The sequence below is a fragment of the Trachemys scripta genome, chromosome 20 (assembly GCF_013100865.1).
Source record: "Trachemys scripta elegans isolate TJP31775 chromosome 20, CAS_Tse_1.0, whole genome shotgun sequence".
NCBI lineage: Eukaryota > Metazoa > Chordata > Testudines > Emydidae > Trachemys > Trachemys scripta.
The window spans coordinates 17409191-17435824 of NC_048317.1; the positions used below are offsets into that span (position 1 = coordinate 17409191).

At 52.3% G+C, this 26634-nt stretch overlaps 1 protein-coding gene across 6 annotated transcripts in view; it reads left to right on the top strand.

The window, feature by feature from the left end:
- SCMH1 (Scm polycomb group protein homolog 1) overlaps positions 1-26634 on the top strand; it is a 103323-nt gene that overhangs the window by 39329 nt on the left and 37360 nt on the right. For all 6 annotated transcript variants that reach the window (XM_034753870.1, XM_034753872.1, XM_034753869.1 and 3 more), the window contains 2 exons: positions 3501-3589; positions 4785-5028. In XM_034753870.1, the coding sequence (XP_034609761.1) occupies positions 3501-3589; positions 4785-5028 (333 nt within the window). The remainder of the gene's footprint in view (positions 1-3500; positions 3590-4784; positions 5029-26634) is intronic.

Below are 26634 nucleotides of genomic sequence, written 5' to 3' on the forward strand. Positions count from 1 at the left end.
TGGTGGAAGATGAAGGACTTGCATATGAGACTGTGCAGTGGAGACCATTTCCCCTAAAGTGCCCTCTGGAGGGTCAGGTGGACATACTGTGTAGGCTGCCAGCTAGCCGTGACTTGGGAATGGGGAGCACAAGAAGAGGGATCTTGGCAGGGAAGGGAGTGGTGTGGGATGGAAGCCACACACCTTACCACATGTGGGTATGAGAGTCCTAGATCACTGCCAGCACAGGGCGCCGTGATTGTGGGTTCCCCAGACCACACTGATGTGTCTGCTGAGGATCTGGCCCTATGAGTCCCTAACCCAGTTCAGTGCAGAAGACACTGGCATGAGAAATCTCAGTCTTTGATCATAGCCACTCACTTCACTCAGCTGAGGCAAAAACCCTGTATGGAGTTACTTCCTGCACATCTCTGTCAGAATGAACCAGCTTTGGAGAGCCTAGTCTGTGAGAAATAAGGTTCCTTTGGCTGTTGAAGTGGTCCCAAACTGGAGCTTTGGAGCTACAGTGTAGAGGCCCAGGTCTGGCTTACTGGCTGGACCCCATGAGTCTTGTTGCCTTGTCATTTCCAGTGGGTCATAGCAGCTAAGACCTGCCTGCAGAGATGGGGACTCGGAGGGTGAGGTTGAGAGGCAGTTCACTTCCTCCAAATGCTACATAACAAATTGGAGTCTGGCCTCTATGGATCTTCCTGCCACGAGCAAGCTGATCATTTCTGATGCATTGTACCTCTCCCACTAACAGGCGAGTCAGATCTGCTATGTCTGTCAACGTTTGATTGAGCCTCATTTTTAATAAATGAAGTACCAGCATTGTGCCCATAAAATCTGCTGTTGCCTACCCACAGTAGGCAGCCCGAGATAAGATGCCACTCAATAAGGGCAGCTGTATCTTGTGCGTGTGCAGTTACCTGGACATGCCCACATGCATATTTTGCATATAAAGCACAAGGGTCTGTTTTGGGTCTGATGACAGAGGTGTTTGTGCTATTCCTCGGTCTGCCACCAGAGGGCAATAAGAGTAATCATGTTACAGACTTCCAGCTCATCTCATGTGGCTCTGTAGGTGGTAGGTAGTTTGAATTGGATGTGGAGCATCTATCATGCTGGGTCCTGATGGGACAGTCCGTGTCACTGACCTGGTTACCCTTGTGATCTGTCGTAGAGGCAGGGTTGGGGACAAGAGGTGGCAGATAGTCACCCCCTTATCTGCTGATCTCTCGTAGCCCAAGTACAGGTAACAAACCATACTCCTAAGCTGCTGGCCCTCTGCTCCCTCTTCACAGAGCACCAAAGCCTGGTATGTGTATGTGGCACTAAATGCCAAGTCTCTCACTTGGTGTCTTTCATGCCTACTGAAGCTCCATTGTTCAGCTGTTGTTTCTTGGTAGCATGAATAGAAGCGGCTGCTTGCTGGTGAACTTGAGGCTGTGGGGAGGTTTTCCCCTTTCCCAAGCTTACCTGACCAGCTGGTTTTCATGCCCTGTTTCCCGGGTTCCACGACAGAACTGCGTAGATCAGCGGTTTTCAAACTCTGGGTCGGGACCCCAAAGTGGATCGTGATCCCATTTTAATGGGGTCGTCAGGGCTAACATTAGACTTGCTGGGGCCCAAAGCCCGAGTCCCACTGCCGGGGCCAAAGAGCAAGGCCTTCGACCTGGGGAGGCAGGGCTTGGGCTTGGCTTTGTCCCCCCTTTCCCCCAGTGGGCGGCAGGGCTCGGGTGGGCTCAGGCTTTGGTCTCCTGGGGCTGTGTAGTAATTTTTTTTGGTTAGCCGGGGGGTCACGATGCAATGAAGTTTGAGAACCCGGCGTAGATAAAACACCAGCTTTGACTTAGCTCGTTGGGACATCTCTGGCACTCAGGCCCTGTCTACAATGGCAAAACTTCCCCCTGTGGTCATCACTGCTGCAGTTCCCAGGGAACTGTCAGTGGAAATCCAGCCCCAGGGTTAACTCTGAAATGCTGTAAGGATGTAAAGGGCATCCCCTTGCTAAGCATCAAAAATTGACCCTTTGGCGCTGAGGTGCCAGGCTGTCAAGCCAAGGAACTGACACTGGACTCCTCTTGTGAGCATGCTTTCAGGGTCTGCACTTCCTGTGGCTGCCAGCGTCACCCCCCCCCCCCCCCCGGGGGCTTCCCACTTTGCATTGGCGGAATGCCCAAGGTAATGGGCTAGCAGAGGGGTGCTCCCTCACACCATATGCTAGCACAATTTCTGTAACCTCCATTTTCTCTCTTCTCCTTTGTTCTTTTATTCCTTTTTGTCTTTTTTTCTGTACTCTTCCAAATAGGACTGAGAGTCTGGCCTTTCTGGGATCAATAATGTCAACCATTAAAAAGAACAAGCCTCGTAGTTCCCCTTCCTTTCCCCCTTGTGGTGCTGGCACGTGTGGGGTGGGAAGCATTGGCTGCTGGCATTGCTGTTCAGACATGATGCATTTTCATACTTGCCAATAGTTTAGCTTCTCAGGTACAGACTCCTGTAATGAGGAACTCATCAGTACAGGCGGTGACTTTCAATGTGCTGGGGGGCTGCTCGACCCCAGGCCCCGCCCCAGGCCCCACCCCACTCCACCTTTTCCCACCCCCACCCTGCCTCTTCCCACCCCGTTCTGCCCCCTCTCCCGAGTGTGCTGCGTTCTCGCTCCTCCAACCTCCTCCTTCCCCCTGAGCCTCCTGCATGCCGCGAAACAGCTGATCGCGACAGGCGGGAGGCACGGGGAGGGAAGGGAAGGCGCTGATCGGCAGGGCCTGCTGGCGGGCAGAAGATGCAGGGGGGAGGGGGGAATGCTGATAGGGGCCTGACGATTTTTACCCAGCCCTGGAGCACCCACAGAGTCAGCGTCTATGCTCATCAGTAACACATGGAAACCCTCTTTCTCCTCAACATACCCCTCTGCTCCCCAGAAGCCCCTTCTTGGTACTTCCATGGGCATTCCTGATACCCAGGTGCCCAGCATGGTATTGGTACCAATTGCTGTCACCATCTTGCCCAGCCCAGCTCCTACCTATGTCTGTATCTTAGCTGCTTGCGACTCACCTCTGTGCGGGTGAAAGGTCAGCAAGGAAGCTGCTGGCCTCCGTAGGATGTATGTATGCACCAGGGATAACGTCATGGGCCTGACCCTGTCCTTGCCCATTGGTGTCTTCTCTGCGCCCAGTTGACTGCCATGTGCAAACACTAATTCCATGCAAAGTGCTTTGTGAGCAGGGCCAGGGCGGGGGCTTTTATTACAATGAACAAAATCACAGCCACGTCTGATTGTTTCCAAGTGGGGACCCGCGGCTGACATAATCCAGTTTGCAGAAAGGGCCATTCCTAGCTCTCCCGTTTTCAGAGGAAAATGCTGGGGGATCTTAAAGTGCATGAAGGCTGAGACTGGATGAATAGTGTGGAGAGGGTGTGATATGCAAGGTGTTCATCAGAGCAACCTGGGTTCTGCCTCACCCAATGGGCCCCACCGATATTTAATAGTCTCCATCTCTGCATCTGTTCTGCAGGTTTTCGGCTGAATGCCTCCTCTTGGCCCATGTTCCTCCTGAAAACTCTGAATGGAGCAGAGATGGCTCCTCTCCGGATTTTTCACAAGGTATCGTATTGCATGCAAAGGGCTCCCCTTGGCACAGGACACCCAAGCCAGCTCTCTGGTGTGTAGTGCAGTTAGACGCCTGCGGTTGGCCCGTGCCAGCTGACTGGCTCACGGGGCTCGGGCTAAGGGGCTGTTTAATTGTGGTTTAGACATTCTGGCTGGAGCTGGAACCCGAGCTCTGGGACCCTGTGAGGTGGTGCTCCAGTTTGGCCAATGAAGAAGAGTCCCAGTGAGATCTGGTGAATCAGAGCTGCCTGAGTGGGAGTCAGGGGCGGGTGAGAGCTACCAGGGGACCGTGGAAGGTTCCAGAAGGAAGCAGAAAGTTGTCCCTGGGAGAAGGCTGAAGACAAGGAGAGCAGCAAGAGAGGTTTGCTAGCTGGCATGCCCAAACCAGAGAGCTGAAGGCAGTGGGAGGTGCCTATGATTTGAAGCCGGAGAGGGCCAAAGGCGGGAGAGCAGTGGAGGACTTACCTGCTGACGTCTCTGTGAGAGAGAGGTGGGCCCAGAGGAGCCTTGAGAGGGCCGGGCAGTGAGGGATGCTCCCAGCAGAGAGGCTGGGGGGGGAAGAGCAGGGTTACACTCCAGTGGGAAGGCCTGGGGTGGCTGTGCTGGCGGAGGGACAGAAGAGGGCTGAACAGGAGCTTAGGTGTGACCGAAGATACCAGTGTGCAGTGTGAAAGCAGAGAGGTAGACGGTGCCCACTGGGACAAGTGGGGTTTTAAGGGCTATAGAGACTGGGTATGGGAGTTGTACTATGGTTGGGATCTTGTGGGGATTCAGAGAACTGTGTTTGGGAGTAAAGCCGCTCCAAGGAAGGATGGTGTTTAAGCAAGAGAGCCTGAAGTGGATTTACTGGGAACTCTGAAAGCGGGGCTGCCTGTGACACTTTCTCGCATCAGTGTGCCACTGAGGAGCTGTCACAGGGTAGCTGCATTCTGTCACCCGGTTTGTCTGGTCCTGAGTGCAGCAGGCACAGGGTGCCATAACTAGAGGCCTTGCCTAGAGGTGCACATTTTAAACCAGTCCTGGTATAAACTGGAGCCACTTTCTTTACCCTCTGACATGGAGCTGAATTTGTTCTGGCTCCATCTAGCCCTGCTCTTTTGATGATGTAGGGAGGGGATTAATCCAAACCCAGGAGACACCGACACACACTACCTCTTTTGTAATCACCTTTCTGAACCCTCCCCTGTAGGAGCCACCGTCTCCATCCCAAAACTTCTTCAAGACGGGCATGAAGCTGGAGGCAGTGGACAGGAAGAACCCACACTTCATCTGCCCAGCCACCATTGGGGAGGTGAGAGGCTCCGAGGTCCTCGTGACGTTCGATGGCTGGAGAGGTGCGTTCGATTACTGGTGCCGCTACGACTCCAGGGACATCTTTCCTGTCGGCTGGTGCTCACTGACAGGAGACAACCTGCAGCCCCCTGGGACAAAAGGTAAGGGCCACATCCCATCTCAGCTTCCTTGTCTGCTCAGCCCCTGCAAAGCACAGCAAAGCAGACAGGGACTGGCAACTATGAGTCCTGTGTTTTGTTCCTGGCTCTGCTACAGACCTGTTGTGTGTCCTTGAGTAAATCCCTGCCCTCCCTGTGCCTCGGTTTCCCCACAATATGGGAGATGATATTTGCTCAGCTCCTGGGGCTGGTTTGAAATCCTTGATGGAAGGTGCAGAGGAGTTTTGCGTTTTTCCCTGAGCAGGAGATTTAGTAATCACTATTAACAGTAACAATATAGTGGAGGCTGGAGAGACTCTGAAAGCAGGTTTGTAAGTCCCAGCTATTCCTGAGGAGGGAAGGACCAGGTTAAATAAAATAAAATAAAAATAAATTAATGGAAGATACCCCATCTCCTAGAACTGGAAGGGACCTTGAAAGGTCATCGAGTCCAGCCCCCTGCCTTCACTAGCAGGACCAAGTACTGGTTTTGCCCCAGATCCCCAAGTGGCCCCCTCAAGGATTGAACTCACAACCCTGGGTTTAGCAGGCCAATGCTCAAACCACTGAGCTATCCCTCCCCCCAAAATTAGGTTGTGATGCTCAGTGAGATTACTCAGCTCTTCACCCCTCTCAAGATCCCTCAGAACCTGTCCTGCCTCTTCAGAAAACACAGGGTCCCGGTGCCTTCCATCCAAACTGGTAGTCCTGGGACTGCTGGGAATATAGCAGGGGGATTCGGGTCACATGGGGTCAGGGAGCTGGGGAGCCAGGACCGTCCTAACTGAAAGGACTCTGCTCCCTACAGGAAAGGTGAGGAGGCGAGGGAGAGGCCCATCCTGGGGCAGTAGTACAGTGGCTGCTGTTCATGCTTTTGGCAGAGTTGTTTTGCTTTCCCTTAGGTTGTGCTGTCCACTGGGACCTGGAAAAGGCAGGTCGTGCTGAGATGAGCAGCTGTGTCTGCCTCTCCTTCCCGCCCCCAGCAGCCTTGTCTGCTGTGGGTTGGTGGCTGTGACCCTCCGGCCTTGAGGGTGCCCCAGTGTCTGGACGCTACATGGGGGCTGTTGAGGTGCTCTAACACCTGTTGCCTCCCTGTAGCTGGAACTGCCCTAAAGGACATAAGGGCTGCCACTTTCCCCAGCCGTGGCCATTTGGCAGTAACGTGATGGCTGGCAGGTTCAGCAGGGGAGTATAAAGCATAAACCTTCAGTGCAAGGCAGCAGCTAAATCAGTAGGTTGTTCCTTTAGCTCCACCCTCCGCATCATCTGTGACCTTTGAAGCCAAGGATCTGGCTTTGATGGAAGCCTTTCCTGTTCTTAGTGCCGCACAGCTAGGCAGTCCTCCTGGAGACTGATGAGCGGAGATCTCCTCCACTTTGCCTATGAATAAACCCAGATGTGAGCTCCCCTGGGATTAGGAAGATGCATCCGGCTGATGGAAGCTGAAAGGCACTCTTTGGTTATCTTGGATCTCTGCCTCCAGTATAGTTAACCGTTGTGCTCCCAGACTCCCCCACTCCCTGCTGTTTGTTTGTGTCTTGCCTGCTGCCTCTCCCTACGCTGTCATCTTACACACTTTACAACCAGTGCTCCAGCTGCCCAGCAGGAGGTGCTCTTGAGCCTATATGATTTACCCAGCTCCTTTGAGATCTGAGCTCCAGCCAGGTTCACAGCACTTCTCTGGTACACGCAAATGGCTGACATCCTTGTAGGTTTTGGCTGGAGGCTTCTGTTCCTTGAAGCCTAGGGGGCTTTGAGGATGATTTCGGCGCAGTGGGAACTGATTCTATGAGACCTTCTTATCTGTTCAACCTGGGTAGCTGGGTGCTCCTTCAGACCTATCTGTGCTCAGGGCTGGGGAGGAAGTGGAGGGGCATCCAGAAATGATACATGTCTAGGGGAACAGTACTGTATCATTGGGAAGCATTTGCCTACCTCAGTTAGCAGGTAGATGTGACAAGCTTTCCCTCTTACATTGACCTCAGCCAGGTGGTAGGCATGGGAAATCATAACGAAGAGCTCCCGTAGAACCAGGAGAAGGGTGCTTCTGGATGTGATATGCGGACAGTGGTCACTCCTGTCCTGCCCGTACTGGGGGGAAGAGCCTCATTCATGGCAATTGAAAGGAAATTTCCTTGGCTGGTAGCATTTCCCCAGGAAAGTTCAGCTCAGATTCTTCTTGTCACAAGATTTTCCTTCCCCTCCCCCTCCTCCCTCTCCTGGTGAGTACTGCCCCAACTCGGTGGTTTTATCCTGAGGAAGAGAAGTGCTGAGGATCCTTTCTTTCCTTCTGTCATTAAAACTCTCACCCCATCTGTTCATTCCTAACAGCTGCCTTCCCTTTGGGCAAGAAGGGATAAACACAGCTCCCTCCAGAGCCTGTGAATTGCTGCTCCTAAGGAAGTTGGGGGGAAGGTTCACCTCAGACAAACTCCAGGCAAACAGTCAGCATTTTAATATGGCTACATGTTAAAGGTTACAGGTCTACCTCTAGGAACAAAGAGTGCAGGCCCAACTTATGGGAGAATTGGCTCTATCCTGGGAGACAGGGATTTGGGGGTTGTGGTGGATAATAAGCTGAACGTGAGTTCCCAACGTGATGCTGTGGCCAAAAGAGTTAAGGCAATCCTGGAATGCATAAATGGAAATCTCGAGTAGGAGTACAGAGGTTATTTTACCTCTATATTTGGGGCTCGTGCAGCCGCTGCTGGAATCCTGTGTCCAGTTCTGGTGCCCACAATTCAAGAAGGATGTTGATGAATTGGAGAAGGTTCAGAGAAGAGTAATGAGAATGATTCAAGGATTAGAAAACCAGCCTTATAGTGATAGACTGAAGGAGCTCAATCTCTTTAGCTTAACAAAGAGAAGATTAAGGAGTGACTTGATCAGTCTCTAAGTATCATAGAACCATAGGGTTAGAAGGGACCGCAAGGGTCATCTAGTCTAACCCCCTGCCAAGGTGCAAGATTTGTTGTGTCTAAACCATCCAAGACAGATGGCTCCAGCCTCCTTTTGAAAACTTGGAATGAAGGAGCTTCCATAACCTCCCTAGGCAGTCTGTTCTGTTGTCCTACTCTTCTTACAGTTAGGAAGTTTATCCTGAGATTTAATCTAAATCTGCTTTGCTGTAGTTTGAACCCATTGCCTCTTGCCCTGCCCTCTGTGGCAAGAGAGAACAACTTTTCTTCCTCTTTTTTTATGACAACTTTTCAAGTATTTTAAGATTGCTGTTATGTCCCCCCCTCAATCTCCTCTTTTCCTAACTAAATATACCCAGTTCTTGAAGTGATTGCTCAGGTGTATTCCACAGTAGGTGTGCATGCTCACCACGTGCACTGGTGCCGGAAGTTTTTCCCTTAGCAGTACCCGTAGTGGGGGAGCCCCACTGCGACCCCTGGAGTGGCGTCTCTATATCGCACCATAAAGGGGGCTGCGCGCTCCCCCCACCCTCAGTTCTTTCTTGCCGCCAGTGAAGGTAGTCGGAACTTGTGCTCCAGCATTGCTGTAGCTTCTATCCTTGGTAGTATGATCCTCGACTGTTACTAGTTCTGCAGTTAGTAGCCTGGCCCGGGGCATGCCCCGAGCCCCAGGTTTTCAAGTCGTGCGACTCCTGTCGCAATTCCGTGCCCAGAAGCGATCCACACTCCGAGTGTCTTCGCTGTCTGGGCGAGGCTCACAAAAGTGAGCGCTGTAAAATCTGTAAGTCCTTCACGCCCCGGACTAAACGCGAACGCGAGATCCGACTCCGGGCCCTGCTTATGGAGTCGGCATTGGCCCCGGCACCGGCGCGCTGACCCAACCCGGTGCTGGGCACCGCGTCCTCGGTGCAGAGCGAAGCCCCATCCACCAGTCGGCACTGCTCCCCTGCCAAGAAGCAAGGCAAGATCCAGCGGCACTGAGACAAGGACAGGGGTCAGGCTGGACCCGAGTTGGCCAGCCCACGATCCCCCTTGAGACCCAGACCTCCGACTTGTGCGGAGCGAAGTTTTCTGGCCCCGTCTGCGCGTGCCTCCCCGACGATAAGGGTTCCGTCGACGCCGGAGGCAGCGCACTACATCCTCGTCATGCCGGTACCGAGCGGGCCGCCTGAGCTGGGGCCCTGGTCCCGAGGGAAGCCACCGTTGGGCGCTCACCAGCCCTCACCGGCCAGGTCAGCGGTCGACGTCTCTGCTCGATCCGCCGGGCCTTCCCGTAGCCCGCGACAGACCTCCACTCTGTTGCCGGGCTTGCCTGGGAGCGAGTCGCCGGAGTCTTTCTCAACCCAAAGGGGCCGCTGGCGCTGGGACTGGAAGCGTCAACGCTCCTTGTCCAGCCACAGCGATAGCAGGTCTCGACGCCAGTGGCACCGCCGATCATATTGCGACGCGCGCCACGCTCGGAGTGCATCCCGGCAGTCACCAGCACCGCGGCGTCATAGCCGCAGTCACCGACGGGACTCCAGGGATACTACCTCCGACGTCTACTTCTCATTGTCGTCGAGATCTAAGTCCTGGGGCAGGATTTGATGTGGACGGCACCAGTCGAGCCGTTCCTACGGCACTGTGCGCTCCTCGGCCACCTCTGTCTCTGCTCCCAGCTGTCCTTCCCCGGGCTGCACCGTTCCCCAGGAACAGATAACCCTGGTAGGACCCCAGGCGGCTCAGTGGCAAGGGGCGCCATGGCAAGGACAGTGGTGCCAGTGGGCACTATGGCCCCAGGCGCCCGCACTGACGAGGCCCCGCTCCGTAGCTGGGGCATCCCAAGCGCCCTCGTCGTCCCCACCTCGGCACCGAGAGCAGTCCTCGGGTGCCGCACCACTGGCACCGCACCCAGACCTGGACGCGGAGTGCGACCTGCCGGCACCGCCTGATGCCCTAAGGGCCGTCCCGGTCGTCCCGTCGGCACTGGACGAGTCCATAGCGGCACTGCTCCCTCCTTCTCAGGAGGATTTCAAGGCGCATCGGGCATGTAGCTGCCAACCTCCAGCTGCCGGTGAAGGAGATGGAGGAGCCATTGGACAATTTGTTCAACGTCCTCTCCTCCTCGGCACCGGGCCATGTGGCACTGCTGCTTCACCAGGGGGTGGCCAACATCTCGACTGGTCTATGGCAAACCCCGTTGTCGCGGAGTCCCCGGGCGATGCTCTGGAACTGCTCCCCAAAAAGCCAGTCAGGACTTTGGGGAGCCTCCTCTCACCAAAGACGGGAGCAGACCGTCTTCAGGGCAAGAAGCTCACACGGCATCACCTCCTGGGTCTCTCCTGGGAGCATTCAGCATATGCCCCTCCATGCACTTCCCACAGCGAGTCCGCCCCGGCGGGGTCCTGGGGAAGCCAAAGGCTTCTGCACCCCCCACTTTGCAGTCAGACGTGACTCTCAGCCAGCCAGTAAAACAGGTTTATTAGATGACAGGAACATGGTCTAAAACAGAGCTTGTAGGTACAGCGGCGAACGGGACCCCTCGGCCGGGTCCATTATGGGGTTCAGAGAGCCAGACACCCACGTCTGCCCTCACTCCTAGTCCCCAGGTCGCTCCAACTCTGAAACCCCCTCCCACCCCTCCTTCTCCCGGCTTTGTCTCTTTCCTGAGTCAGGAGGTCACCTGATCTCTTTGTTCACCTTTAGCTATTTCCTTGCAGGGGGCGAAGGGGCCCTGGCCATTTGTTGCCAGGGAGACAGAGTGTCAGTGATTTATGCGCACTGGCCTTTCCCCACCACCTAGAGACTTAAGAAATGCATAGGGGAAACTGAGGCACCCACACAGTATTCAGAGGAAACATTAAGAACAGTCCCACTTCATCACACCGGTCCTCTCTGCTGCCCATTTCCAAGAAGGCAGAGCGGAAGTACTTCGTGCCAACGAAGGGGCATGAGTACTTCTACACTCACCCTACCCCGAACTCACTGGTGGCGGTCAACCACCGCGAAAGACACAGCCCACCCGCGCCAAACCCCAAGGACAAGGATGCCAGGAGACTGGACACTTTTGGGGAAAAAAGTTTATTCCTCTGCCAATTTCCAGCTCAGGGTGGCAAACCACCAAGCGCTCCTGAGCAGATAAGACTTCAGCTTGTGGGGATCCCTACCAAAATTCGAGCCCTCCCTCCAAGAGCAGGACAGGAAGGAGTTTTGAGCTCTGGTTGAAGAGGTGCGGCGGCAGCGAAAGCAGCTCTCCAGGCCGCCTCGGATGCAGCTGACACGGCGGCTCATTCAATGGCCTCGGCTATCTCTATGCGACGGGCCTCGTGGCTTTCGCTGTCCGGGCTGTCAGTGGAATCCTAGTCCTTGATGCAAGACCTGCCATTTGACGGCAAGGCATTGTTTGCAGACCAGATGGACACTCATCTGCATGGGATGAAGGACTCCCGCAGCGCCCTGCAGACGCTCGGTCTTATGTCCCGCCAGCCAAGGACAAACCCAGACCTCAGCCCTCGGCTCCCCCCGCAAGGGGCAGGTATGAGCCTCCCGGCCAGGAGGCCTAGGGATCAGAGATGCAGGTCACAGCGGCAGTCCCGTTCGGCCCCATGCCCTGGACCCTTGAAGGGCAAGAGGCGTTTTTGATTATTTGTGGGGGGCCACTTGGCCTGTTACCAGGGAACCGAACCCCCCCCCCCCAGTTAATAAAGTTGGTTTTTGGCAACCGTTTATCAGCCTTCAGAGTGCGTTGGTCCCGTATAACGTCGGACCGGTGGGTCCTCAGTACCATCTCTGAGGGGTACAAGCTGCAGTTCGTTTCACCCCCACTGCACCATCCTCCGTCCTGGGGTGCCCCGGAGGCAGCATGCACCTCAGTGGTGCGACATGCCAGGCTCCGGATGAGGCCCCTCCAACTCTGGCTGGCCTCCCAGTACTCCCAGTCCAGGGACAGCCTGGACAAGATCGTCATGTTGCCACCCAATGTAGTGGCCAACCTGCAATGGTGGTCCCTCCCGAGCAACATGCTTCAGGGTATCCCCTTCCGGGAGACCCCTCCCTCACTAAATCTGGTGTTGGATGCTTCAGACCTGGGATGGGGAGCCCACATGGGGGGCTTCAAAACCCAGGGCAGATGGTCACCCTCGGAATTATCCCTACACATAAACGTTAGGGAGCTCAGAGCGGTGCGCCTGGCGTGCGTAGCCTTCAGCCAACACCTAGGGGGAAAGGTGGTCAGAGTCCTAACAGACAATACGACCGCGATGTACTATATCAACAGACGGGGGCACACGCTCACTGGCCTTGTGCCAGGAAGCCCAACTCCTGTGGGAGTTCTGTATAGCCCACGACATCCTCCTGGGGGCCTTTCACCTGCCCGGCAAGCGCAATACGCTCGCGGATCATCTAAGCAGGCTTTTCTCCCAACAACACGAGTGGTCTCTACACAGGGAGGTGGCTAGGCACCTCTTCCTACACTGGAGCACTCCCCAGGTAGATCTGTTCGCCACTGCCCAGAATCGCCTGTGCCCACGATTCTGCTCTGGGGGGGGAGGGCGAAGGGGCGATATTGGACGCGTTCCTGATTCCATGGTCAGACCGCCTGTTCTACGCCTTCCCACCTTTTCCCCTGATAGGCAAGATCCGACAGAAGGTGAAGGCGGACGGGGCGCAGATTATCCTCATAGTCCTGGATTGGGCCCATCAGCATTGGTACGGGACCCTCCTGCAGCTTTTAGTGGCCCCCCCTCATAGGCTGCCGCTTCGTCCGGACCTCCTCTCCCAGGAGGGAGGACGTCTCCTCCCTCCCAACCTGGCCGCGCTCCACTTGACAGAGTGGCTGTTCCAGGGTTAAATGAGGAGGAGGGCAGGTGTTCAGAGGGTGTTAGACAGGTCCTCCTAGAGAGCAGGAAGCTGTCCACATGTCAAACCTACCTGGCAAAATGGTATCGGTTCTCCAGGTGGGCGAGGGAGAAAGGGGCTTCCCCCTCCTCCGCATCCCTCCAACTCATCCTTGACTACCTCCTGTCCCTTAGGACCCAAGGGTGGCGCCCTCCTTGGTCAGGGTGCACTTGGCGGCCATCTCGGCCTTCCATCCCCCGGTGCAGGGCTACTCGGTGTTTTCACACCACATGACGTCCCAGTTTCTAAAAGGGCTGGATTGGGCCTTCCCTTACGCTAGACCCCCGGTCCCACTCTGGGACCTGAACCTAGTGCTCTCCCGCCTCAGAGGGCCCCCCTTCGAGCCCTTGGCCACGTGTTCTTGGTCCCACTTATCGTGGAAAGTGACGTTCCTGGTGGCTGTCACCTCAGCCCGCCGGGTCTCGGAGTTTAGGGCCCTGACCTCCGAGCCCCCGTACACAGTCTTCCATAGGGATAAGTTCCAGCTCCGCCCGCACCCGACTTTTCTGCTGAAGGTAGTCTCGGCTTTTCACATAGATCAGGACATTTTCCTCGCAGTCCTCTGTCCTAAGCCCCATTCCTCCAGTGAGGAACGGCGCCTGCACATGTTAAATGTGCGTAGAGCGCTGGCCTTTTACCTGGACAGAGCCAGGCCACTTAGGAAATCCCCCCCAGCTGTTTATTGCATCGGCCGAGCGCATGAAGGAGCGACCAGTTTCCACCCAGTGGATTTCCCGATGGATCACCTCGTGCATATGCACATGTTACGACCTGGCAGGGGTTCCCCTGCCTCCTATAGTAAAGGTTCATTCAACGAGAGCTCAGGCCTCGTCAGCTGCCTGTGTGGCTCATGTCCCTATTCGGGACATCTGCAGGCCTGCTAAAAATAAATAAATTCTCATCGCACTATGCGATCGTCTCCCAAACGCGGGATGACGCCGGGTTTGGTAGGGCGGTACTCCACCCGGGTAACCTTTAAAACTCCTACCCATCTCCATCAGGTATAGCTTAGAGTCACCTACAGTGGAATACACATGAGCAATCACTCTAAGAAGAAAGGACAGTTACCTGTTCCGTAACTGGCGTTCTTCGAGATATGTTGCTCGGGTGTATTCCATGTCCCGCCCTCCTTCCCCTCTGTCAGAGTTGTCTGGCAAGAAGGAACTGAGGGTCGGGGGAGCGCACAGCCCCTTTATGGCGCAATATACAGGCGCCATTCCAGGGGTTGCAGCGGGGCTCCCCCACTACGGGTACTGCTAAGGGAAAAACTTCCGGCACCGGTGCATGTGGCGAGCATGCACACCTATTGTGGAATACACCTGAGCAACACATCTCGAAGAACGCCAGTCACGGAACAGGTAACTGTCCTTTCCTTCAGCATTTGTTCATATAGCTTGCATTCCATCCCTTTAATCATCTTTGTTGCTCACTTCTGGTTCCTTTCTAGTTTCTCTACATCCTGTCTATACAGCAGTGACCAAAACTGGACACCATACTCCAGCTGAGGCCTAATCAGCGCCGAGTAGAGTGGTACTATCACCTCCCGTGACTTGCATGCTGTGCCTCTGTTAATGCAACCCAAAACTGCATTTGCTTTTTTTGCAATAGCATCATATTGCTGACTCATGTTGAGGTTGTGATCCACCTCCACTCCCAGATCCTTCTCAGCAGTGCTGCTGCCAAGCCAGTTTCCCCTATTCTGTACTTGTGCATTTGATTTTTCTTCCCCAAGTACACCTCTACCCCGATAGAACACCCTCCTCGGGAGCCAAAAATCTTACCGCATTATAGGTGAAACTGCGTTATATCGAACTGGCTTTAATCCACCGGAGTGTGCAGCCCTGCCCCCCTCCCGGAGTGCTGCTTTACCGCGTTATATCCGAATTCGCGTTATATCGGGGTAGAGGTGTATAGTACCTTTCATTTGTCTTTGTTGAATTTCATCTTGTTGACAATTGCCTAGTTTTCCAATTTATCAAGAGCCCTCTGAATTTTAGCTCTGTCCTCCAAAGTGTTTGCAACCCTCCCAGCTTTGTGTATCTGCAAATTTGATTAGTATGCTCTCTGTTCCTACATCCAGGTCATTAATAAAGATGTTAAATAACACCAGATCCAGAACAGTTCCATGTGGAACCCACTTGAGACCTCCCTCCAATCCGACATCATTCCATTAATTCAGTCTTCCATCTGAAGAAGTGAGGTTCTTACCCACGAAAGCTTATGCTCCCAATACTTCTGTTAGTCTTAAAGGTGCCACAGGACCCTCTGTTGCTTATTCCATTAATAGTTACTCTTTGTTTGAAGTATCAGAGGGGTAGCCGTGTTAGTCTGAATCTGTAAAAAGCAACAGAGGGTCCTGTGGTACCTTTAAGACTAACAGAAGTATTGGAGCATAACCTTTTGTGGGTGAATGCCCACTGCCTTGCATATGATGAAGTGGGCATTCACCCACGAAAGCTTATGCTCCAATACTTCTGTTAGTCTTAAAGGTGCCACAGGTCCCTCTGTTGCTCTTTGTTTGAAGTTGTTTAACCAATTATGTAGACACTTAATGGTAGTTCCACCGAGCCCACATATCTCCAGCTTACTTATCAGATGGGGAATAAATGTTTAATAGCAGAGAAAGGTGTAATATGATCCAATAGATAGAAACTGAAGCTAGGTAAATTCAAACTGGAAATAAGGTGTACATTTTTGACAGTGAGGGTAATTAACTGTTGGAACAACTTACCAGGGGTGGTGGTGGTGGATTCTCCATCACTGACGATTTTTGAATCAAGACTGGGATGTTTTTCTAAAAGCTTTGCTCTAGGGATTATTGTGGGGCAGGTCTTTGGTCTGTGCTATCCAGGTCAGAATAGATGATCACAGTGGTCCCTTCTGGCCTTGCAATCTAAGAATGCATGGAAGTCACACAAAGGGTTAACTCAAGGGTCAGCAACCTATGGCACACAAGCTGATTTTTAATGGCACGCTGCTGTCAGCCGAGGTCCCGTCTGCTGGCCCCTCTCAGCCCGCTGCCGGCCTGGGTGAAAGAAACCCCAGGCCAGCAGCAGGCTGAGCGGGGCCAGTGGCCGGGACCCCAGGCCGGCAGCGGGCTGAGCGGGGCCAGTGGCCAGGACCCCAGGCCGGCAGCGGGCTGAGCGGGGCCAGTGGCCGGGACCCCAGGCCGGCAGCGGGCTGAGCGGGGCCAGTGGCCGGGACCCCAGGCCGGCAGCGGGCTGAGCGGGGCCAGTGGCCAGGACCCCAGGCCGGCAGCGGGCTGAGCGGGGCCGGTGGCCGGGACCCCAGGCCGGCAGCGGGCTGAGCGGCTCAGCCCGCTGCCGGTCTGGGGTCCTGGCTGCCGGCCCCACTCAGCCTGCTGCTCTCCGACAGGGAGTTCCTCCAGGAAGGGCAGGCAGCCACTGGCCAGGGATTGTTCCTCGTCGGGCAGCGGAAAGGCACCTCGGTGATCCTGGATGTGAGTTCTGAAGCCCCTGCCCACGGGGCTTGGGGAGCACTGTGGGAACGGGGCTCTGGGAAGCAGCTGCATTAGGGCTCCCAGATGCTGCATGAGCGGCTTGTGCGACTCTCTCCTGGCCCCTGGACTGGTGCAAGGCGCCGCGAGTCGCAACTGGCCCCCCTCTTTACATAGCCCCGCTGCCGCCTCATGCTCCTACTCTCCTCTCCCCTTCTCTGGCACTGCATCAGCCCAGGAGGGGGCCATGCCCCCAGCGCCCCTGAGACAGCCGGGCAGCGGTGGGGTTGGATGGGTTTTGCATCCTCTGGAAAGAGCAGATGGAGACAGGGAGGCTCTTGCTGTGTCTGTGCATCTAACACCGCGGCACTTGAGCTCGGGCAAGAGTGGCCCCCCGTCGGGGCAGCTTTCAGCCCCCCGGAGAGTTCAGGTTTAAAATGCGCGAACTGTGGAGTGATCTGCCTAGGTCTTGCATCGCAGGGGATCTGCATCTCAAAGGGGAAGGCAGTGGGGAGTGCAGTGGTCCCTAGAAGCAGCCATATGAGCTTTTTGGGCAGCAGGGACCCGGGTCTCAAGGGAGAGCTCCAGCCCCTGCTGTGTCCGTTTCATGTCAGGAGTTGCCGCTAAGCTGCTTCTCTGGGCCACTGGCATCACGGAAAGGGAGAAGCTGAAACTCCCCTGGGCACGGTGCCAATGAGAGTATTCGGTGCCCAGGTTCCTTTGAAAGAACCTCCTAACGCTCCTTGATTTAATGTGGATGTAAAGTAATGCACATTGGAAAAAATAACCTCAACTATACATACAATATGATGGGGGCTAATTTAGCTACAACAAGTCAGGAAAAAGATCTTGGAGTCACTGTGGATAGTTCTCTGAAGACGTCCACGCAGTGTGCAGAGGCGGTCAAAAAAGCAAACAGGATGTTAGGAATCATTAAAGAGGGGATAGAGAATAAGACGGAGAATATCTTATTGCCCTTATATAAATCGATGGTACGCCCACATCTTGAATACTGCATACAAATGTGGTCTCATCTCAAAAAAGATATACTGGCACTAGAAAAGGTTCAGAAAAGGGCAACTAAAACAATTAGGGGTTTGGAATGGGTCCCATATGAGGAGAGATTAAAGAGGCTCGGACTCTTCAGCTTGGAAAAGAAGAGACTAAGGGGGGATATGATAGAGGTCTATAAAATCATGAGTTATGTGGAGAAAGTGGATAAGGAAAAGTTATTTACTTATTCCCATAATACAAGAACTAGGGGTCACCAAATGAAATTAATAGGCAGCAGGTTTAAAACAAATACAAGGAAGTTCTTCTTCACGCAGCACACAGTCAACCTGTGGAACTCCTTGCCTGAGGAGGTTGTGAAGGCTAGGACTATAACACCGTTTAAAAGAGAACTGGATAAATTCATGGTGGTTAAGTCCATTAATGGCTATTAGCCAGGATGGGTAAGGAATGGTGTCCCTAGCCTCTGTCTGTCAGAAGATGGAGATGGATGGCGGGAGAGAGATCACTTGATCGTTGCCTGTTAGGTTCACTCCCTCTGGGGCACCTGGCATTGGCCACGGTTGGTAGACAGGATACTGGGCTAGATGGACCTTTGGTCTGACCCGGTACGGCCGTTCTTACGTTATGTTCTTATGTGGTAGCAGTGTCCCCCTCCCCCTCCCCCCGTTGCTGGTACAGTCGCTGCTTTTCCTCTTAAATGCACATGCTACCGTCTTCTGAACTTGAAAAGTATCTGGGGTGTTTGTGAGGATCAATATTGCAGGGAGAGATGGGAGCCAGAAAGGGCGAAATCTATATGGACCATCCATTTAGATCAGCGGTAGGTAACCTATGGCACGCGAGCTGATTTTCAGTGGCACTCACACTGCCCGGGTCCTGGCCTCTGGGCCGGCGGGCTCTGCATTTTAATTTAATTTTAAATGAAGCTTCTTAAACACTTTAAAAACCTTATTTACTTTACATACAACAATAGTTTAGTTCTATATTATAGACTTATAGAAAGAGACCTTCTAAAAACGTTAAAATGTATGACCGGCACATGAAACCTTACATTAGAGTGAATAAATGAAGACTCGGCACCCCACTTCTGAAAGGTCGCCGGCCCCTGGGTTAACTGATTAAACAGGTGGCTTCGTAGAGCAGAATACAGAGGCCTAGTGAAGTGGGCTCATGCTGAAGAAAAGCAGAGCTTCAAAGAGCTCAGGCATGTTTGGTTTTTTTTAATGCTAGTAACTTATTTCTAGTGTAACCTGTCTGTTCCGATGGCTGCCAATGGAGGCGGAGGAGAGGCTTTTCCTGGTCATATGGCACATCTGATTGACCACAGCATGTCCCAACGGCCCATCTTCAGCAATGTTTGTTTAGGCAGAGTTCCTCTAGTCCCCGGGGACTGGCCAACCATGCTGAACGGGAAGGCACGTGTGTGAAGAGGGGAAAGAGATCAAACAAAGGGAAGGAAAAAATCTCTGCTCTCCCTGTTTGGAATTGCATTGCCTTTGGTAGGTGCTCTGTGCGATGACTCACCAGGGAGTGCTCTGCGGTGCAGCACAGCCAGATGCCTGCAGATTTCTGTTTCTTTATCTCTGCGTCACTGAAGCTTCTCACATGAACATAGTGCAGCCTAGAGATGTCTTTTATACCCCCCGGGTGAAGTGTGGCTGTAGGTGGATTGACACATGTAGATTTGTTTCCCTGTGCCCCTCCCTTGAGCTGCCAGGGGAGGTTGGTAGTGAGATAATCTTTCTGATCTGCTCTCTCTAAATTTGCCTGCTCTGTGTGTGCACTCATCACACTGGGTTATTTAGGAGGGGGTGGGGATGAAATTTCTCTTTCATATCCATTGTGATGCTCGTTTTCACTGACTGTCCAGTTTAACACTTGTGGTGCTCAATATAGCTGCAGTTAGGGCAGATGGGATGGCCCACAGGGAATGCTGCTGTCTTCAGGGACAGTCACCAATTTTCCCCTCTTCCCCATCCAAGCCAGTGGTGCAGAAACCAATGGGCAATACTTGTTATGCATCTGTAATGGGGGTGGGGGAAACATCCTGGGAAGCCCCTGTGTACACCCCTTTGTTCAGTGCTCTCTGGGTGGATGTGCAGATGGGGTTGATGGACACTGCTCATACAGATAGTTTAGAGAGATGTCTCCACACACTGGGTCTCATGTGCTTCATAGTGTGCTGCATTCTATATCCTCACCCTAGCCACTTGTATTTTGTTCTTGGTTTCTCCATAGGACCAGCCTATGGATTATCCACCGCAGTGGGTCACAGCAGACAGTTCATTGTAAAGTGATGCCTCTGAATGAGTTTTCTCAGCTGACTCTTCTGTGCAGTTACAGTTTCTGTATCTTTCGATGTATACAGATCTACATTATCTGTAAAGACGCAGTGTAGATACACACACCATCTCTGGAATCATCTTTGGGTACCATGCAGCTAACATGGGGATGGACTTCCTGTGCTTAAACCAAGTGCTTAATTTTTGGGCAAGTTTTGATCAGTGTCACAGTAATTCAGGCTAAGCCAATACCAGGCCCAGCACTTACTTTGTAGGGGAAGTGGTGGTGACTTGTATATTAAGGATGCCTAACCCTTTCAAAATGTTTCTGACCGGTTTAAGAGCAATAGGACCTCAGTGTTCAGTGAATGAGGCAGAGGTGCTGGGGGAACAATCGTAAACATAACACTGATCAGAAGAGGTTGCTAGGCATTCCCATTCTTGCAGGAAGGTCAGCACTCAAGACTGATGAGGTCTTTCCCTTTTTCCCTTTGTTGTTACAGAGCTTTATAGCAGAGTGGGAAACACATTGTATGTACATCACTAAAGACCCAAATTTCCTGAAAGAGCTTGTACTTTCCTTTCCTATACAGAGAAGGAATCTGAAGGTGATCTGGTAGGCAGGGAAGAAGTGAGTTCCTCACTGCAGGGCCTGGATGTTTCACCAATTCTAGTCGTAGTTAGTGTCATAGCGCACAAGTGAGATGACACCATACTTCCTAAGCTGCATTGAGGCCATCAAGGTTGAGCAAAGCACTGAGATATAGGAGGAATGGGAAGGGTCACTGTGCCAGCCTGTCAGCTGAAATATAATCGGGGTCTTTGGGGAGAATCTGGAAGTGAAGTGAGGAAGTTGAAAGGTCACGCGTCACTTTTGTAAAAAATGTTTTCAGTGTTTTAAGATGTTGTATTCCTCAGGGCATGTGCAGTTAGTGTTTCATTTGGTTACTCTAGGATTAATTAGGAGATTAAATTGGCTATACGGTAAATGGCCCTAATGGGCGTGGCGCCGTCTCCAAGAGAAGATGTGCAGGCACCAACAAGGGAGACTTGGAAAGAAGAGTTTAGATTCCACAGCAGTTCTCAGATGCTTGGTGGAAACTCAGTGGCTTGCACAGTCCTTCCTGGTGGTCAGCAGAATGACATCGGTGGGAGACGATCCTTGGAAGCTCTTTTTCTTTTTCTTTCCCCCGTAATGGTGCATGGAATGGAGAACTGCTGAACTAACATGCTCCAGGGGGACAGCACAAGAAAGGAAGGGCCTGAACTGTGGTATTCCCTCACGCACAGCAGCAGGGTGGCTGATGAGGTGGCAGTGAAAGCGTTAACTTTGTTGGGGCAGGCTCTGAGCTGGAGGCAGTTCTGTGCCTTATCGAGTGAGCTGGAAATTTGAGGAGTGGAGTTTCTGCCTTGGCACAAACCCAGCTGGCAGAGAAGCTCTGAGCCCAGCCAGGCTGGAGAGAGCTAATAAAGAACACATCCTCTTGGTTACTGTGCCAAGGCCAAGGAAAGTTACAGTGGGTGCAGCAGAGATCCTGGTACTCCAATCAGATAAACAGCAGGCGCTTGCCTGACTCCCTTTGTTCCTGTCTGCTGTTAGCTGTCAGTGCGCTGCTCCCTCTGTCAGGCTGGCTGAATTTGAGACGGTCTCGCTCTGCTTACAAAACAAGCAAAAGTTAATAGTTTTAAATAGTTACCATGGGGATATTTTAAGTGGTGCTTGCATACACTCCCAGACTTGCCATCTGTTGAATGCTTTATACAGTTTGCCTGTAATTCCAGTTGGTGTGCGCTGCACAGCCCTGGTTGGCATTGGTCTGGCCAGCCATTGTGTGTTTAGTTGGGAGGCAAAAGCTTCAAGAGGGAGCAGAAAGCCAGGAAACGCTGAACCCCTCGTAGAAAGTTTACAAGGCTCCCTACCCCCTTCACCTTTTGCTGCTGCTGTCATGCAATTTATTTGTTAATTGCTTCGTGGCTTCACACGGACAGAGATGATGATCAGACTCAAATAACTAGAATTTCCTCCCAGAGGCAAAGGTAACAGATACTTTGTGATTTTTCTTTATGTTCCTCTCTAGTGTGCTCAGTTTCTTTTCCTCCTTTTGAGGTTAGGGGGAGTAGGAGGTGGGGGGCTGGGGGGCTGGGTGTCTGAGCGGAGACAGATGAACATTTGCTATTTAAATAAGGTCTTGTGCTTCAGTGCTTGATAGAGAGAGAAGAAAAAATAACTTGTGACTGTAGGGTTTGCAACTGAAAATGAATGTGATTCAGGGCTCAGGAGGCGAGGTAGCGGGCAGCACTCCAGGCCTGGGGAGCTGACTAGAGGAGGATGACAGGGCTGTCATGCCTTTCTGTACTGAGCTGGCTGGTTACTGCTTGGATTTATGGCCCTGAACTCTACAAGGTTAGGACCGCACAGATAGAACCTGTGTGCCAACAGCAAGAGCAGCAGGAATGTTCTGCTAAGAAGTCTCTCCGTTGATCTACAGTGTTTGCAATGTACGTATTCTAAATGCTGCTGACTTTGGGTTTATTGCTGGAAACTAACCAGCCAGACTCTGAAACCATCTGGAGCACAGGATCACGGTACTTAGCACTAATCCCTTCTCTGCTCTGAAATGCCAAGGGAGTGACAGTTTGTCACCCTCAGCTCCCTTTGAGCTGCTCCTTGAGGAAAGGGGTTTGGTCGATGCAGAGTTCAGGGTGAGGAGGTAAGGGGCACAAAGAAAGCAAAAATCCAAAGGTGGAACATCAACATCCATAGAGACCTAGACTCCAGAGGCAGTGAGGGACCAGGGATATGGGATTGTGGTCTAAAAGCCAACTTCAGAAGAATTATGCGAAGTTCTGAGGTGAGGTGCTCACTTAGTGGCTTGGTGGCCCACTGGATAGGCATGGAGATAAAGACCTGCCGAAGCACACTACAGACTAGAGCCCTTTGATCCTAATGAGCTTGGCCCCTGCTGCAAGGTGAACTCATTTGCTAGACGCGTACCTTGATCCTTCTCATAACTGTGTACCCTGGGCTGCTGCTGGTGGCGGTTTGAATGGCTGTGGAGCCCAGGCAAGCTCTCCCTGACAGGCTGCATCAAAGGGGCCCAGTGGAGGAGAGCATGACAGTCGGTCCTCTGTAGAGTAGTGGCCATGTGGCTGCTGGGATTCTCCAAGTGGGCGGACTAACAAAAGCCTCATAAAATGAGAGGGAACTTGTCCTGGAGAAAGCAGAGATGCAGGAATGGGTTAGAATTGGGTGACACTGGAAATAGGAGCTAACCTGGCCTTAGTACCTGGAGGCTGCAGCCAACTTCAATTTTCCTCATCCATTTAGTTCTGAAATTTCTCCCCCACCCAAGGAATTTGGACTTCATTAAGGTGGTTTCTCTCCCTTCATGCCCCAGGGGGATTTTCAAAGTCTCTACGATGTGAAAGTCTGCACACAGCATTAGTTTGAGAACATTTTTTGTGAGCAGGGTGAGTAGGAGAAGGGCTTTATCAATGGGAACCTCCTACCCTTTGGTGAATACAGCCAAGGGTATCTTCCTGTGCCCACAGTGATACTTGCCGGTGGAAACAGTCATCTGTGCTGGGCCTCTCATGCCGCTGAGCCACACTAGCAGGCAGCCTGCTCGCTTGAGACTTCAGCATGTGTCCCTGATGAAGATCTTAGATGTGGTGTTCATGTTGTCAGGCTGGGCACTTGTTAGTGGTGTGTGATGCAGTGACATGTCTGTAAGGCAGTGGTGCTCCAACCTTAGTCACCCTCATCATCCAGATTCCATCAAGGCTGTCGTGATGTATAAAGAACCTGTTTAATGATTACATAGTATTAGACAAGAGTAGTCACAATAGCTGTATTCCTACGGATCTCTCGGTGGAGGTATAGTCTTCCTTGGCTATGTGAGAGCTCTCTACTCAACCCCTTTTATATCTTGGACTCACTGCAGGAGCTTCAGCCAGGCTGAGAAGTCTTCGGAGCAAACATTTCAAGCATCGAATTTGTTGCGTGTCCTGTTTTAGCCTGAAGAAGAGCTTGAAAGCTTGTCTCTCTCACCAGAAGAAGTTGGTCCAGTTATCTCCCCCACCTTGTCTTTGTTTTAGCCAGAGCTGACAAAGTGGCTCCAGACCCTGTCCTTTTTCAGCAGAAGGATTGAGACCTGTAAACAATTCTGCAATTTGTAGAATAGAATAATAGAAGATTAGGGTTGGAAGAGACCTCAGGAGGTCATCTAGTCCAACCCCCTGCTCAAAGCAGGACCAGTCCCAACTAAATCATCCCAGCCAGGGCTTTGTCAAGCCACGCCTTAAAAACCTCTCAAGATGGAGATTCCACCACCTCCCTGGGTAACCCATTCCAGGGCTTCACCACCCTCCTAGTGAGATAGCTTTTCCTAATATCCAACCTAGATCTCCCCCACTGCAACTTGAGACCATTGCTCCTCGTTCTGTCATCTGCCACCTCTAAGAACAGCCGAGCTCCATCCTCTTTGGAACCCCCCCCTTCAGGTAGTGGAAGGCTGCTATCAAATCCCCTCTCACTCTTCTCTTCTGCAGACTAAACAATCCCAGTTCCCTCAGCCTCTCCTCATAAGTCATGTGCTCCAGCCCCCTAATCATTTTTGTTGCGTGCATTGTCTCGTTCTGAAGCTTTTTGCCAAGGAGCTTGAATAGCTCAGGGTGTTGGAAATGATATGCAGGGTCTTTCACTTGCAGGTTATCTGTTCAAATCCAGATCCATACTGAATGTCCTAATGTCATTGCTGTCCAGTAGATTTTTGGTTTATGAGAAGTCAAATAGTGTAGATAGTCCTTCCCAATGGATATGATAGAGACAGTAGCCTGGTGGATAGAGCACTGGACTGGAACTCTGGAGATCCTGGAATAAAACCTAGCTCTGCCACTGGCCTGCTGAGTGACAGGCACAGAGAAGGACTCGCCCCAGTTCTCTTATCTGTGAAGCATGGATAATGATACTGACCTCATTTGTAAAGTGCTTTGGGATCTACTTATGAAAAGCGCTTGATAAGAGCTATTGGTGTGTCCATGTTCCAGAAAACCCAACTAGCACAGGCCCAAGTGGAGACCTCTTACTGGTCTCATGGAAAGGCTTCTGATTGAAGAATGAGGGAGCCAAGCTGGTTTAGCTCTCCTCCAGGGGAGCCCAGTCGTCAGAGTGGCGCGCACATGGCTGTGGGAACAGGCCCTGCTGAGTCCAGTGCTGTGAGTACAGGAGAGAGCCCGGAGGTGTGGTATAAGCACAGGTCTGCGAATTTGGAAGGGCTGGGTTCTAATCCCAGCTGTGACCTTTAGGAGTGAAACCCTAAACCCCTCTGGCTCCACTTCCCACTCTTTGGAAATGGAGATGATCCTCACCTGCTCCAAAAGGGTGTTGCGAGGGTTAATGACAAATTATATATAGAAAAACATAAAAAATGCCAGCTAAGCAGCCACAACTTAAACTAGCAGCTTTGTCAGTAACATCCAAGGCATGTGGAACTCGCCCAAACACATGCAAACATTCATTTAAATAAGGAAGCAGTTAGTCCTACCTTGTAAAATTCTAGGCCTTTAAGAAATGGGATGCTCTTCCCCTAGATATTCATAATCCCCATGTAACTGGGTGGAACATTTTGCATATTTGGTGAATCTGAGACAGTTCAGCACACGCTTTGAATTTCTAGCCACACTTATGCCTTGGATGCTCAGGTCTGGCTTGAACAGGGCCGTGTCAGGCTTGGGCAGAGTTAGGCACGAGTGGAGAGTAGAAGGCAGTAAGCAGGATGGGACGTGCAACGGGACCCTAACTTTTGTATCATTGGCAGTGCTGATGCACAGTTGCCAGTTAGTGAGCTCTAAGAGGGGAGTGTGTAGCAAAGCACCTCATGATTTCCAGCAAACAAAACTATAACCAAATCCAGATTGGATGCTCCTTAGCTCAACCAGAAATTGAGCTTGATGCAGGAATTACTGGGTGAAGTTCTTGGTCATGTCCATTCCATGCTAGGTGTGTGCGCTCCATGTGCACAGTTGCCGGAGTTTTTTCCCTCAGTGATATCCTTTGGGCCGGCTCAACCCCCTCTGGAGACGTGCAGTTATCGGCTGGTATAAGGGCGCCGCTGGCCACACACCCTCTCAGTTCCTTCTTACCGCCCGTGAGGGTTGGCCCCTCTTACTCTGGCAAGGCTTTCTTCCCAATGGTTTTTGGAGACTCTCTTGTTTCTTAGTTATCATATTTAGTGTAAATAGATAGTGTCAGGGGGAGCCGTGTTAGTCTGGATCTGTAAAAAGCGACAAAGAGTCCGGGGGCACCGTATAGACTAACAGTTAGTCTGTAAGGTGCCACAGGACACTGTCTCTTTTTGTAAATAGATAGTTCCTGTCGTCGAGGGACTCCTTCACCCCAGGAGCCGGGCATGCCCTGATCCCTGGGCTTCAAGTCTTGCACCTTCTGTGGAAAACCTATGCCCGTGAGTGACCCGCACTCCAGATGCTTGAAGTGCTTGAGGGAGACTCACATGAAGGACAAGTGCCAGATCTGTCAGGACATCAGACCCCTGCAGTAAAAAAGACATAGACATTAGGCAGAAGGCTATCCTCAAACCAACCTAAGAGCTGAGCCTCTCCGATTCGGAACCAAGCACTTTGGCATTGGTGCAAAGCACTTCCCTGGCACCATTCACTGGCTACTAATTCACCACTCTTCCCTTTGGCCTGTCGGCAGCCCCCCAAGTATATGGCAGTAGTAGCAGCCTTCCTCAGGTGGTGAGGTGTCCAGCTCTACCAGTAACTTGACAACTGGATGATCAAAGGTCGGTCGCAGGTTCGAGTACAGAACAGCATCAGCATGGGCAGAGCCACCATCTGAGCACTGGGTTTGCTGGTAAACTAGCAGATGTCAAATCTTGTCCTGGTTCAGAGAATAGAATTTATTGGGACAGTATTTGACTCAACCCAAGCCAGGGCCTTCCTGCCTGAAGCCCGATTCCAGACCATGTTGAACCTGATATCCAATATCAAGGTCTATCCAATCATGACAGCTCGGATTTGCCTCAGGCTACTGGGGCAT